This window comes from Rhinolophus sinicus, linkage group LG06 (assembly GCF_036562045.2).
Source record: "Rhinolophus sinicus isolate RSC01 linkage group LG06, ASM3656204v1, whole genome shotgun sequence".
Lineage (NCBI taxonomy): Eukaryota > Metazoa > Chordata > Mammalia > Chiroptera > Rhinolophidae > Rhinolophus > Rhinolophus sinicus.
Window position 1 is genome coordinate 164,904,401 of NC_133756.1, and position 13,148 is coordinate 164,917,548.

The 13,148-nt window shown below is 60.4% G+C and overlaps 1 protein-coding gene across 3 annotated transcripts in view; it reads right to left on the reverse strand.

Annotated features, from left to right (window-relative positions):
• Positions 1 to 13,148, reverse strand: part of KCNQ1 (potassium voltage-gated channel subfamily Q member 1) — a 307,207-nt gene that overhangs the window by 259,213 nt on the left and 34,846 nt on the right. For all 3 annotated transcript variants that reach the window (XM_019713689.2, XM_019713688.2, XM_074336909.1), the window contains exon 2: positions 3,892 to 3,982. In XM_019713689.2, the coding sequence (XP_019569248.2) occupies positions 3,892 to 3,982 (91 nt within the window). The remainder of the gene's footprint in view (positions 1 to 3,891; positions 3,983 to 13,148) is intronic.

The following is a 13,148-nucleotide window of genomic DNA, read 5'->3' on the forward strand; positions in this document are numbered from 1 at the left end:
TTACAGGTGGGGAAACTGAGGCCCGGGACAATACAGCAATTTGGGGTGTCCCATGGAAGCAGCTCTGGGTGCATGTGCTCAAAGGAGGGGGTCCAAGCCCCGGAACACCACGCTGAGCGTGTGGGGTGAGCGCAGCCACTGGGTTCCTGCCCTGGGTTTTGGGGTGGGTGGAGGAAGGAAGCAAGGAGCTGGAAGGCTGCGAACCCACTCGCAGAGCCCAGCACGCAGATGGCTGAGAAGAACAGGGAGGGATGGGGACCCTGAAGATGGCAGGTCAGGGAGGGTGCACTGACATGGTGACAATCAAGCCGGGGCCTGAAACTGGACAAGAAGCCAGTCCTGTAACTTGGCAGAGAAACAGGCTGGCCAAGTGCGGAAGCTGAGCAGCCGGGACAGGGCACTGGGGTGGAGAAGCCGGAAAGGCAGAGGGAGGTGAGGACGGAGGATGGACAGGGCTACAAGGCAGAGTGCACAGGAGCCAAACGCCACAAGAGCTCCTGGAACCATCAGGTTGTTGTTTTGCTTTGTTTTGAGAAAGCCCCGTCCCACCCCCCATGACCAACAGCTGCTGTGTGGAGAGGGTGCCTGGTGGGGCATGAGGGTGGCAGGGAGGTGGCTGACATGACAGAATGGGGGACAAGGCAAGCAGCATAGGGTCTCTTACCTCCAAGGGGTGGAAAGGGGGTGAGGCCACAGCCGGAACAGGCTGTCTGCTTGGGACAGAGGGCCTGTTCACTCGCAGACCCATCCTGGACCCAGACGGAGGGGACCTGCACCTCTCTCCCCTCCTTAGCCCATGCTGAGCCCCCATCCTCAGCAGGGGCACTGTGCCCGCAGTTCAAAAAATGGCCACCAGGTGGCACTTGGGCCTCATAGATGAATGGACCTCCACCGGAGGAGCAGGGGCGCCAAGGAGGGAAGACAGGGCAGGGGCCTGCCAGGACGGAGGGGCTCCCTGGACAGGACAGGAGCCCTCAGCCACCTCCCCCAGCCCTGGGCCGAACCGGGCCATGAAATGTCTGAGCAAGAGCTCAGTCTAACACATTCACACTGTCGGGGGCAGGACACAACTCCTGGCTCTTCCCTGAGGAGAGTGGAGCTCTGAGGCCCTCAGGGTGTGTCCCCACCCCCACCCCGGGCACAGGGCCTGGGATTCCTCCAGCCTATCAGTGGTCCCCGGGCTGAGATTCACACACAAGGACGAGGACGCACAGGGCACGTCTGTGAGGGCGGGTCCCCTCTGCCAGCCCATGCAGGCTGCGCCTGGCTCCATCACCCTCCCAGGTGCTTCTGGGGGCCTGCCTGAGCGTCATGAGAGTGAGGTAAGGCGCCCTGGATGGAAGGCCCAAACGGGGTTCTGGTGTGCTCCCCAGCCTGGGATTTCGGTGTTGTGGGAACTGCTTCAAACCCAAGGGTGAATGTTCCAGCAATGGACAAATGACCCAAGTCCCTTAGAGGGACTCAGGGGCTGAGCTGTGTCCCCCAAATTCCTACATTGAGGTCCTAACCCCCAGCACATGACTGTATTTGGAGCTGGGCCTTTAAGGAGGTGATTAAGGTAAAATGAGCTCACTGGGGTGGGCCCTCATCCACTGTGACACGGGTCCTTATAAGCAGAGGTCAGGACACAGACACGCACAGAGGGACGACCGTGTGGGGACACAGGGAGGAGACGGCCGTCTGCACGCCGAGGACAGAGGCCTCAGAGCCAGCCCTGCCAACACCAGGCTCTCGGACTCCAGCCTCCAGGGCTGGGGACAGCGAGTGTCTGTGATTTAAGCCGCCCCGGCTGTGGTATTCCACTGCAGCCGCTCCAGGAAACTCCCATGGGGGCAAGAGGCTGACCAGGCTCTGGGCACAGGCCCCAGTCCTCTCCCTGGCCCTGGTGCCCACCAGCACTTACATTCAGTAGGGAGGGCAGACACCAGCCAGTGCCCAGCGGGCAGGGCAGGGATCTGCTGAGGATATCCTTGGATTCTGGGCCCAGCCTGGCAGGGTCTTCCCAGCCCCTTCCTGCCTCAGTTTCCACCTGGATAAGCAGCTCGGTCACCTTGGTCATGAAGAGAGGACCCAAAGAGCAATTCAAGTCACAAGCCATTCAAGTGACCAAAACCAATGGCTTTCATAGCCACCAAAAAACGCACAAAACATGATGGAAGAGAAGGCCCATTTGTGATGACAACTGACAACACCAATTACTATTCCAGTCACTGCTATTAGCAAAAAACTGAACCCCAACGGTCTAAAACCCACTGTGAAACCAGAGAACCCCTGATAAACCCACGGTCGTGGCCGGAAGTCCCCACAGCAGAGAGATGTCATTCTCGCCAAATTCATCCATCCGATACCATCAGGTTTTTGGGGGATCATGGGAGGTTGGTTGTGAAGGTCACAGGGAGGAGCCAGCTAGTGAGGACGGGCTGGTGACCCCTAAACAAGAGCCAGGCACAGATAGATACTAAATCGCAAAACGACACAGAATTAATTCAGCACATGTCATCAGAGCAGGTGACCCTGGGAGGTGATGTCACTCAGACCAGGGGACTGTTGGCATCGGAACACCTGGCTTACAATAAAAACAGCACCTTACATCAGGGAGGAAAGACAGATTTTTGAGTACGTGGCGCTGGGGTGACTGGAAGACCAGAGGGACGAAATGAGAGGGGATCTGTTCCTCACGCCACACGCCAGGACGTTCCCAACTGCCATCAACAACATAAGTCCGTAAGATTAACCCACACAACCACTAGAAGAAATCTGGCTGAATTCGTCCACAGCCTCTGCGGGGTGAGACATCACCATGACTCCAAACCCAGACGCACGGGGGGAAATATGAAAGTCCACTACGCAGAAATGACATGGGAACTGCCACTGGGGTCCGTCACAAGGACTAGGGAGCCCAGCTGACCAGGCCTCCGAGACAGGAGGACACGACGTGCCCAAGCAGGACCCTCCCCAGGCGGCCCCAGGGAGTGGAGCTGGTGCAGGTGGGGGTGTCGTGATTCTCTCGCTTTGTAGGTGGAGGGATGTTGCACGAGAAGATACGGGAACACAAAACAGCAATAGAAAGACGCCGATGCCATCAGCATTCAGGTGGCCTCCTGGGGACGTGACCAGCCCCTGCGCTCCACCTGCTCAGCAGACTTGCAGCCAGGTCCACTTGGAGGTGTCTCCTCCGTGAGAGCACATGTCCTCGGCACTTGGCCCAGCATACACCGTGCTGTGATCCATTCTGGCTGTGGGCTCCCAGCTTGGCCTCCCTGCCACAGTCAGGCTGGCCCGAGGTCGTAGGGGGCCCCTCCCAGGCCCTGTCTGAGGGGCTCACACCTGGGAGTGGGGGAAGAGCCCTCACACCCCACTCTCAGGGTGAGGGGCTCAGATAGGCTGGGAGCCCCATGTTGGAAATTCCTTCAGTACTCTTGGGGCCCCTGAGCACCTCCTCAGGGGCCTGGGACACAGCAGGAGAGTGAGAGCCTCAGGAGGCAGTGGAAAAGGCCGTCTGGGTGGGTGAGAGCTGGGACACCCGCAGGGTCCATGTACCAGCTACAACTCAGGTCAGGAGTCACCCAGACCCGGTACCACAGTGCAAGCTCGGGCAGGTCCCTGCCAACCACAACCTCAGCTCCTCATGCCCACGTCCTCCTGTCTTTTCCTGGCCCAGCTTAGAAGCCTCCTCCTCCAGGAGGCCCTCCTTGACCACCAGCCTGGAAAATCTGAGAGCTGAGGGACAGCTCCACACCTCCAATGCCCCAGTATCAGGGTGAGCCCACAGCTGCCGGCGAACAGAAGGGGAAACTACTCAGGGTCATCCTGCAGGCGGAAGAACCAGAAGCTGCTCGCTCCACCCCACGCCCACAAGCCCAGGGAGGCTGTGACAGCTTCTTTACATACCATCCAGAAGAGGGTCCCTGTGGCCAGGGCGACATACTGCTCGATGGTGGACAGCACGCTGAAGATGAGACAGACCAGGACGATGAGAAAGCTGCAGACAGGAGGACATGCAGTCAGCGCTGGCCAGCCTCCCTCACACAGACACAAGCCCAGGCCCGGGGCCCGCCCAGCACCTCCCCACGGCACCACCCAAGCGTAGGGCTCAAAATGCCCCAAACCCCACGGTCCACCAGCTGGTGAACGAGACACGAATTGTGGCCCATGCACACAACGGGTATTGTCACCTGGCCACGGAAGGATGACGCACTAACCCGCGTTCCCATGGGATAGACCTTACATGAAACATTGAGCTAAGAACGGGACACTGAAGACCACATACTGTGTGATTCCATTTGCACAAAATGTCCAGATGGGAACTACACAAGGACAGAAAGCAGACTGGCGGCCACCGGGGGCCAGTGGGCATGGGGCTTCCTTTGAGCTTCGATGACGGTGATGGGGCACAGCTCTGAGAATGCCCTGAGAACTGCTGAAGTGTGCCCTCCCCCCCAGGTCACATCACAACATGGGACACTTAATATGTAACAGTCAATGTCCGTTTACAAGGTACTTCCAAACAGCGCCGTGGGCCGGCAGGGACTGGAGCTCCTGGTCCAGGGCAAGGAGGTTGCTGGTTAGAACACAGAAGCCCGCATGCAAGGGAGGGGCTCCCCAGGGGCTGGAGCTCAGAGTTGTTCTGGCTGCGTCTGCCACCCTCCTATTCCCTCCACCCAGCCCCGGGACCCAGCGGAGGGAAGGGGGCAGCCCCACCCCAGGGCCACTCCTGGGCACGACCCCAGGCTGGTCCTCACAGCTTTACAGACCCATTGCTCTGATCACGTCCCAATCAGAAAGCTAAGGAGCCTCTGCTTCTTGAAGGCAGACCATCCAGGGCCCCTCTGTGTCCCTGGATGTCACTGGGCCAAGCCCCCCGCCTTCCTCCTGCCTGGGGAGCATTCCAGGGGGCTTCGGGGTCTCTAAGCACCATTCAGGTGGGGCTATCCCGTCCTCGCCTCAGGGTGCATGCCCGAAGTCCCTGCTCACCCTCCCCCAGGTTTCCAACTACACCTTGCCCTCCAGGAGCTCTGGCCAAAGCTGCCTCACCACCTCTGTCACCGCCTCCCTCTGCAGCTAGACCTGTGAAGCCAGATGAGGCCTGCCTGCCTCATCTCTCGCCCTGACCATGGTGCCTGCCTCTAACCTCAACCCCACAGCCTACCCCACCCCACCGGCTGACATTGAGCCCTCATCATCCCCAGCACGATACCATGGTGACCCCAGACCACCTGGCTCCTGCCAGCCCCTCTCCCCAAACACGCTCCGCTCCACTGGCCTCAGGGCCTTTGCACCTACTGTTGCTCCTGTAGGGCCAACACCCACTCATCCACAGAGAGGTGATCTGACCCCCACGTCCCCCAAGTCACACCTTTCACACATATCACTACTGGGGCCCACTGTCCATGCCCCAGACCCTGAGCGCCTCCAGGGGAGGGCTATGGAGTGCCATCCCTGCTGCGCCCCCCATGCCCAGGACAGGGCCTGGTGCACAGCAGGTGTAGGTGCTCAGCCCATGCCTGCTGTGTGCGCCGCCCATTCAGTCCCCAAGCTCCATCCTCAGTCCCCCATGCTGATCTGCCCTCTGTGCCCCACAGTTGCCACCCTCATCTCTTGGCAGGAGACAGCCAGCCCCACCCCCCACACCCCACCAGACGCTGGGTCTGGGGTACAGTCTGATCGTGGCCCCAGTCCCACAGCAGGACCACTGAGCTGCACCGCTGCCCCCCCTCGGCCCAGCTCCCACCACCAGTTCCCTGCACAGCTGAGGTTGCACCAAGCCCCCCATGTTTGCACACACGGCCTCCTGCCAGGATTCTGCACACCCACCCTGCCCCCTGCTTTCACTCTTCAGACCCTCCTGCCAGCTGGAAAGGACGCCCAGGGCCTGAGCTGCAGTAAAGCTGTTTAACAGAGTAGGCGGGGCCTGCCAGACACTGAGGGGAGCCCTCTGTGGGGACACAAGCAAACACCAGTGGGGTGAGTAAGAGCCCATCTTTGGCCTGACTGACAGCCCCTCGGGCACGGAGCTCACCTTCCACTCACAAGTGAGGGGTGTCAGGCCAGGCCTTGTGCTGCAGCCCACACCCTGAGGGCTCACTGCCCAACATGGCAAGAGGGACGAGAGAAGGGGCAGGAGCGGCCGCCCATCCCTACTCCCCCTGGGGGCTCCTTGGGGCCAACCAGGCCTTGGAGGCATTTGCAGAAGGGAGATGTGGTGACCCCCCCAGGATCATGAGGCCTGGGGATGCTCCCTGCCTCAGTTTCCCCGACACGCGCCAGAGCCCATGGCCTCTTCCTCGTGGGACTGTGGATGGCAGGGCGGCCAGACATAGGAGGAAGAACTACAGCCAGGCCGGGACCCCCTAGGCCTGGGACCAGCAGTGTCTCGTGGACCCCTCCCCCCAGAAGAGATGCAAACACAGCCACCCTGGCCTGTGGGAATAAGTCCGTCACTCTGTGGGGTACAGGAAGTGCTCCTCGACCAACTGCCACCACCCTGTCCCCTGCCAGCCAGCTCTTTACAGGCAGTATCTCGTGGGGACGAGATGTAGCCATGTTGTCATCTGACAAATGCTACGGACGGGGAAACCAAGGCCCCATGCTTCCTAAGGCCACTTGTGATTAAAGCAGGGAGGTGACAATAGTGCAGGGGGCGCAAGGCTGTGGTGGGTGCCTGGAGTCTGGGCCCTGAGGAGGGGCAGGCAGAAGAGCACGGCACAGTCTCCTCTCTGACCTGCTCCCAAGGGCACCCGTGATGATGATGAGGGCCACCAGGTAATGCAGGGTGACCGCCCCTTTCACCAGTCACACCTCTGCCACAGGAGGTCACCACTCACAGGTTCAGGGACCAGGATACGGACATCTCAGGGCCGTTACTCAGCTGACCGACATCACCAGCGGCCACAATCCAGCCACCATCCTGTGCCCCACACCACCGCCCTCACCCCTTCATGGCCCGCAAGCGAGGAAAATGAAGCCCCGGAGGGAAGGGGCTCGCTTGGGCCAGGCTCAGGACCCAGGGCTGGGGTTCCTGCTGCCCCAGGCTTCCCGGACGCCTGGCCTCCAGGCTCCATGGCCAGACCACGTCTGAGAAGTTCTCAGTTCTGTTTTCTGCCTCCTGGAGCAGAGGCAGTAAAGAGAAAGCAGCGCCTTCCGCCCTCACAGGCACCGCGGTGGGACTGCGTCCTGGGGGGCCGTGACACGTCAGGGCCGAAGCGGCAGCTCGTCATCTGCCACAGGACCACAGACTCCAGCGCCTGTTAGCCCCCACTTCTGCATATTCCAGTTTTTCAGTTCTGCTACCAGGTGGCAATCTACCATTTATGTCACTGTCAGTACGACCTCGGCTACAGGACAGAAGGCAGCAATTAGAGCTGGCTAGAGCGGTGTCAAGTGGGCACACAGACGCCTGCCCGCAGGAGGCCTGAAAGCATCACAGCCAGCGACATGCACAGCAGCGCAGGGACCCCACCTGCTGGGGGCTTCTCCTCCCCCACACCTGTGCCCGGCTGTGCTCAGGAGGCTCCGTGAACTGAGGGGGTGGGGGGGCAAAAGCCTCGCCTGTGGGTGGCCCTGCCAGGAGAGGGGTGTCAGGGTGGGTGTGCTCACCCCAAGCTCCAAACAGAGATGCATGGGAGCCCCCACACCCTGCCACCCCATGCAGACAGAACATGGGGCCACAGGGCGTGGTGGGGGCCTGCCCAAGGAGCTCCTCCCAGGGCCGACTGAAGGATGTGTCCCCTTGAAGTTCAGGTGCTAATTTATATCTATCTATATGTTGTTCAAATATTTGACTACACTGTAGTAATTTCAGGAAGAATGATATAACTAATTATGCTTCTATCTGCTCCGGCCAGTGCTGGGTGAGCCCAGGAGCCTCAGAGGTGCCAAGACAGGGTCCCTGCCCTTGGAGGGCTCAGGCTGGGGTGCCAGATGCCCCACCCCCCACCTCCGCAGGGCTGGCCACCACCCCTCCATCTCAGCTTGCATCCTGAGGCTCCAAACTCAGGCAGCCCAGAACTCCCAGAGTTGGAAGACTGAGGCCCAGGGAAAGAAGGAATCTGGCCTGGTTTATAGACAGGGTGTGGGGCAGGGGCAGGTAGGAGGAAAGACGCAGAGGCCACATCGGTCCCAGTGCCGCGTGACCCCACTTCCCGGAGCTGTGTGCACGTCAGCAGGAGGAGGCCGCGGCCAGAGGTGAGGGTAGCTCCGGGCAGTGGAACAATGCCTGGCTTGTGCCCGGAAGGCTGGTCCACAGAAGCTATGACTGCCAGCAGTGGCCCCGAGGGACGTCCGGAACGTTATCGGACATCACTGCGCTAACTGAAGCAGCCAGGTGCCCTGGGAACACAGAGGAATGTGGGAGCGCTGCCAGGCCAGGTGGAGGCCTGGGCGGCAGGGTGCTCCAGGGCACAGGGGCCACAGACCTCTCCCCACATGCCAGGCCCCCATAACAGGCCGGGTCAGCCCAAGTGACCCAACAACTGAACCCAGGCCGGTCCAGCCCCCATGAATCCATGGTGACGAAGGTCTCTGCTACCCACGGGCTTTTTCCCAACGATGTTCAGAATTGATGCCGAGAACCACACTTCATGTGCAAAGAAAACATGCAGCGTCCCAGGCGCCGTCAGAACCCAGCTCAGGAGAACGCAGCCCTCGGGTTAGCCTGGGGTTATGCAGAAATTCTGGGATTCCTGCAGGCAGCACTGGGGCCCCTCAGAGAACAGGATTTGCAATGTGCCTGCATGCTTAACTTACTGAACGAATGGAAATCAGAGGAGCACCTGGAAAGTCTCATTGGCGCAGGAACAATGGTCTGCATAAAGAGAGGAATCTCTAGAAAATCGTGCGGAGTGAAACAAGCCAGTCGCAGAAGAACAAATCCCGTGTGACCCCATCACACGAGGTCCCTACAGGAGTGAGAATCAGAGACAGGAAGTAGATGGTGGTGCCAGGGCTGGGGGAGGGGAGGGGAGTGAGCGTTTCATGGGGACAGAGCCTCAGTCTGGGACGATGGAAAGTTCTGGAGATGACGGTGGTGTGTGTGCCCCACACCATGGAGAAGTGCGCTAAAAAACTGTTACGATGGTAAATCGTATGTTCTATATTTGACCACAATTTTAAAAATGTTTTTAAAGGAAACGACGTTTATACATGGCTTCACGAAGGCTTTCAAAGATGCTGACCGAGATTCAAAGACCGCCCACCGGGGATAAACAGACAAAGCGCTGGTTAAGCCGATTTAAAACCCCAGGCCGGGCAGGCTTCTGGGCGTGTGACTGAAAAGATGAGGTATTGATTTTTTCACCCCAAACCAGATCTGAGGGGCTTCTCTTTGTATAAAAGTCACTCTGGACTGTTCCAAACACCCTAAACAAGTGAAGGACAGGTGCCCCGCCCAGCCCTGCTGACCTGAGTGGCCCTGGACGTGGACACCCACATGACACTGGACTCCCAGAGGGGCAGCCTCAGTCCTGCTGGGGCTGATCGGGGGGCGGGGACAGTGCCCAACATGGACACCAGGGCCCCCCTGCTGGTCCAGCCCAGGCCCCACCCTGCTTTGGGTGAAGCTGGGCCGGGTGCATCTCAGCTTGCACCACAGGCCCCGGCCATGCTTGGACCCTGTGCACGGGGCCTCCCTCTAAACCCTGGGTGGAAGGTCACATCACCTCCCGTGAGGAGACAGGGGCCTGGGTAAGTGCAGCAGGTCCCAGGTCCCAGGCTGTGGGGCTGGCCCTCTACCCAAGGCCACCCGGCCCCAAGAGGACCATGAATTGTGGAGGAAGAGACACAGCCACTGACAGGAACACCAGGGCTCTGAGCCAGTGGGGACACGCCGAGGGCCACAGGACAGGGAGCCAGTGGGGACACACCGAGGGCCACAGGGATAGCTGACCCCAGGCCCCTGCGACGCAGCTCAGAGACAAAGACAGTCACATCCTTGGGCACGGGGTGCCACTGCCAGGGACCAGGCCAGTACGTGGTACCACAGTCCTCTGAGCTGAGGTGCCACATGGCCTTCTCTGTGTCTGTCAACTTCTCCGTGTATCTCTCACAAGCGGCCTGTCACTGGTCTAGGGTCCTCCCAGCTCTCCAGGATCATCTGCTCTCACGAGATGCTGACGAGCTTAATCACACCTGCTCTTTCTGTGCAGTCACATGCACAGGCTGCAGGGCTCGGGATGTGGGCACGTGTCCTCGAGGTCACCCCTCGGCGCCCGGGAGAGAGAGGAGCCAGCACGGGCCAGGGAGACCCGGACCACGCCCTCCTGCCCGGCCCCCCACCCCTCACCTGTCTCCCCACAGCCCCTCTGGCCACCACACCTCAACACCTGTCACCACGACCTGTCCGGGCAGTGTGCTCAGTCAGTCGGGCAGGGTCCAGGCCTGCCTCACGGCCACCCCAGGGACCAGGGCTCCACGGCCACCCCTCCGCCTAGTCCACCCCACAGCCCCCTGAACCTCCACTGGGCTGCCGGGCTGCCTCAACAGGGTCCAGCCTCATTTCTTTAAAAGGTTCATTTGTGCAACACAATCTGCTCCAGGACGAGGACAGCACAACAGGCCCCCCGGGTGGCGGGTGGCGGCAGACATTCAACTCCTGTGGTCATTCAACTCCTGCGGACGCGCCAGTGCACTGATCCCATCACACAGACACCAGGCCGCCCGGCAAGGAGCTATTAGGAGATTAAAACCCAAGTTCCTGCCACTATATAGAGGCTTTCCTCGGCGTCTCAGGGTTTCAGCTGACACCTCTTCCAAACACGATCTGGGCTGGGGACCCCGAGACACAGGACCCTCCCACCGAGCACACTGGGGCCTCATGGAGCTTCTGTGCACACAGCACCTCCCCAAACGCTGGGCTTCCACCACCCGAGGGTCACCACCACCCAGCAGCCACCAGGATTGCACCAGAACCTGCAGTCCACACCCCACTGGTCCGTCAGTCTTTTACTATCCACTGAGCACCCAGCGATCCTGGGGAAAAAACCCACCAGCCCCTCTCAAGCAAAAGACCCTCCAAATGAGGCCTAAACGCCAAACATCTTCCTGAGCATCCACCACCACCCAAGGCCTGGGCTTCCCTTCAGGGATGCCTTCTGAGGCCCTGGCTGGGTCCTGTGGCCCCTGCCCCACTCTCACCACCTGGTGCTCACTGATGCTCTCCCCAGCCAGGGGGTGCCTGCTGGTGCCCCCTCTGAAGGCCCAGCATGGGGCCAGGTATATGAGTGGCTGTTGAATGCATGAAAGACAATGTTTAGGTTGAACTCAGGAGCTCAGTAAAAAGAATTTTCAGGGCCACCTCCTCCAGGTAGGCCTCCAGGGTGCAGCAAGAAGTGAGATCCTTTTGCTCCTTTCTTTCCCTCCTTGCCCCTCCCCACCTCCACGCGGCCTTTCAATGGGCCAGGACATGGCACTGAGGCAGCTCTCAGTGCACATGTGCGCGCGCACACACACGCACACATATGCACGCACACACACACACACACACACACACACACACACACAGGCTACTGCCAACAGCACCACGCAGAAAGGGGCCTTCCCAGGGGAGACGCTGACATGAGCCAGGAGCGGGCATAGCCACCCAACGGCCCGGAATGTGTGAGGATGGGCGCAGAATGGGCAGGATGCATTGGGCGAGGGCTCAGAGGGGCCACCATGCAGGCAGTAGTGACGTGCCAGCATTCAATCCACACCCTCCTCTCAGGGACTCTCCCCGAAATACAGGGACGACACAGGCGAGGGGATGATGTGGCACAGAGAGGCCTGTGATGGCTCTGCCAACAGCAGAGCCCCGTAAAGATGGCGGGTCTGTCCCCTTTGCTGACCTTGGGACGGGCAGGGACCACTCACGGGGACCACTCAGCACTGCCAGAAACACGAGATTCTATCCTGGAGCCTCCAGGGAGCTCCCTGGTGGGATGCACTTCAGGCCCATGTGGGCTGATTGCCAAACATCCCACTGTACCCCTAAGAGGTGACAAAGGTGGGTGACGGCCATGCCCCTGGCCCTGGCCATGCTTTTCTGTTCCGACAACCCTGCAGGTTGAGCAGTGGGATTGCAGGGTCCAGCCAAGCACAGGCTCTTGCCCTGCCCAGGCCACACAGCGGCCTGGCTCCCGTCGGAGCACAGGGTGATGGCCGCGTTCACACCTCACCCCAATGCCTAGGGTCCTCTCCACACAGAGCACCGAGGGCCATGCCAACTGGGGGCAGCCTGGGGACAGCTGAGGACAGGCGTTGGCTGACGGCTTGGCCACACCATCCCAAGCTGTCATTTCAAAGCCTTTTCGGCCCGAGAGGGGTGGCTGTGTGTGGGGGGTTCTCTCTGGGTATACACAGAGTGTGCATGCATACGTGATTCCATAGGGGTCCGCTCACACAATCAGAGGCATACAGCCATGTCCAGATGGCAGGTTGTGATGGCTGAACCTGGACTGTCCAGCCCCTGGCCATGGGCCAGCCCAGGTGCTTTCTTGGTATCCATCAGACCAAAGGGACATCCAACCACAGAACTGGGGCCCACCTCCTCTCCCAGCAGGCCCCATGGCGGCCCCCTAAGGAGCCCCAGTGCCTGGCAGGTGGGAGGCCCCAGCATGGCGGGAGGGTGGGAACGAGCCGCACAGGAGCCCACTTCCTCCTGGTCATGCCAATCCTCATGAGAAGCGCGCCAGTCCCATGGGGGAGGCTCAGAGATGGTGAGTGACTGCCTGGAGTCACACAGCACCACAGCAGGGAATGGGCCTCCAGCCCAGGTCTCCTCCCACCATGCAGAGGCTTGTGCCTCCAAGAAAACAGCAGCCCAGGGTCAGCCAGGAGCAACAGGCCCTCCTACCGCCCACACTTGAGGGGCTGTGGCGGGCCTGGCAGTGGAAGCACAGGCCCCTGGACGGCTCAAATGGAAGTGCTGTGGGATGTCCCAGCCGTCAGGGTCATGGCCATCACTGCAGCCACCCTGTGTGCACTTGACAGGCTGGCTGAAGCACTCAGGCCCTGGGAGGCATTCGGGCACTGGCCAGACACAGCTGAGGCAGAGCCTCCTGGCAGAGAAGGATAGCCCATCCAGGGCCCAGGGCGGCCGGGGGCGGTTCTGTCCCCCAGAGTGTCACCTACAGTAAGCCTGGCTGTGCAGCCCAGCCTGAGATAAGAAAGCCCTC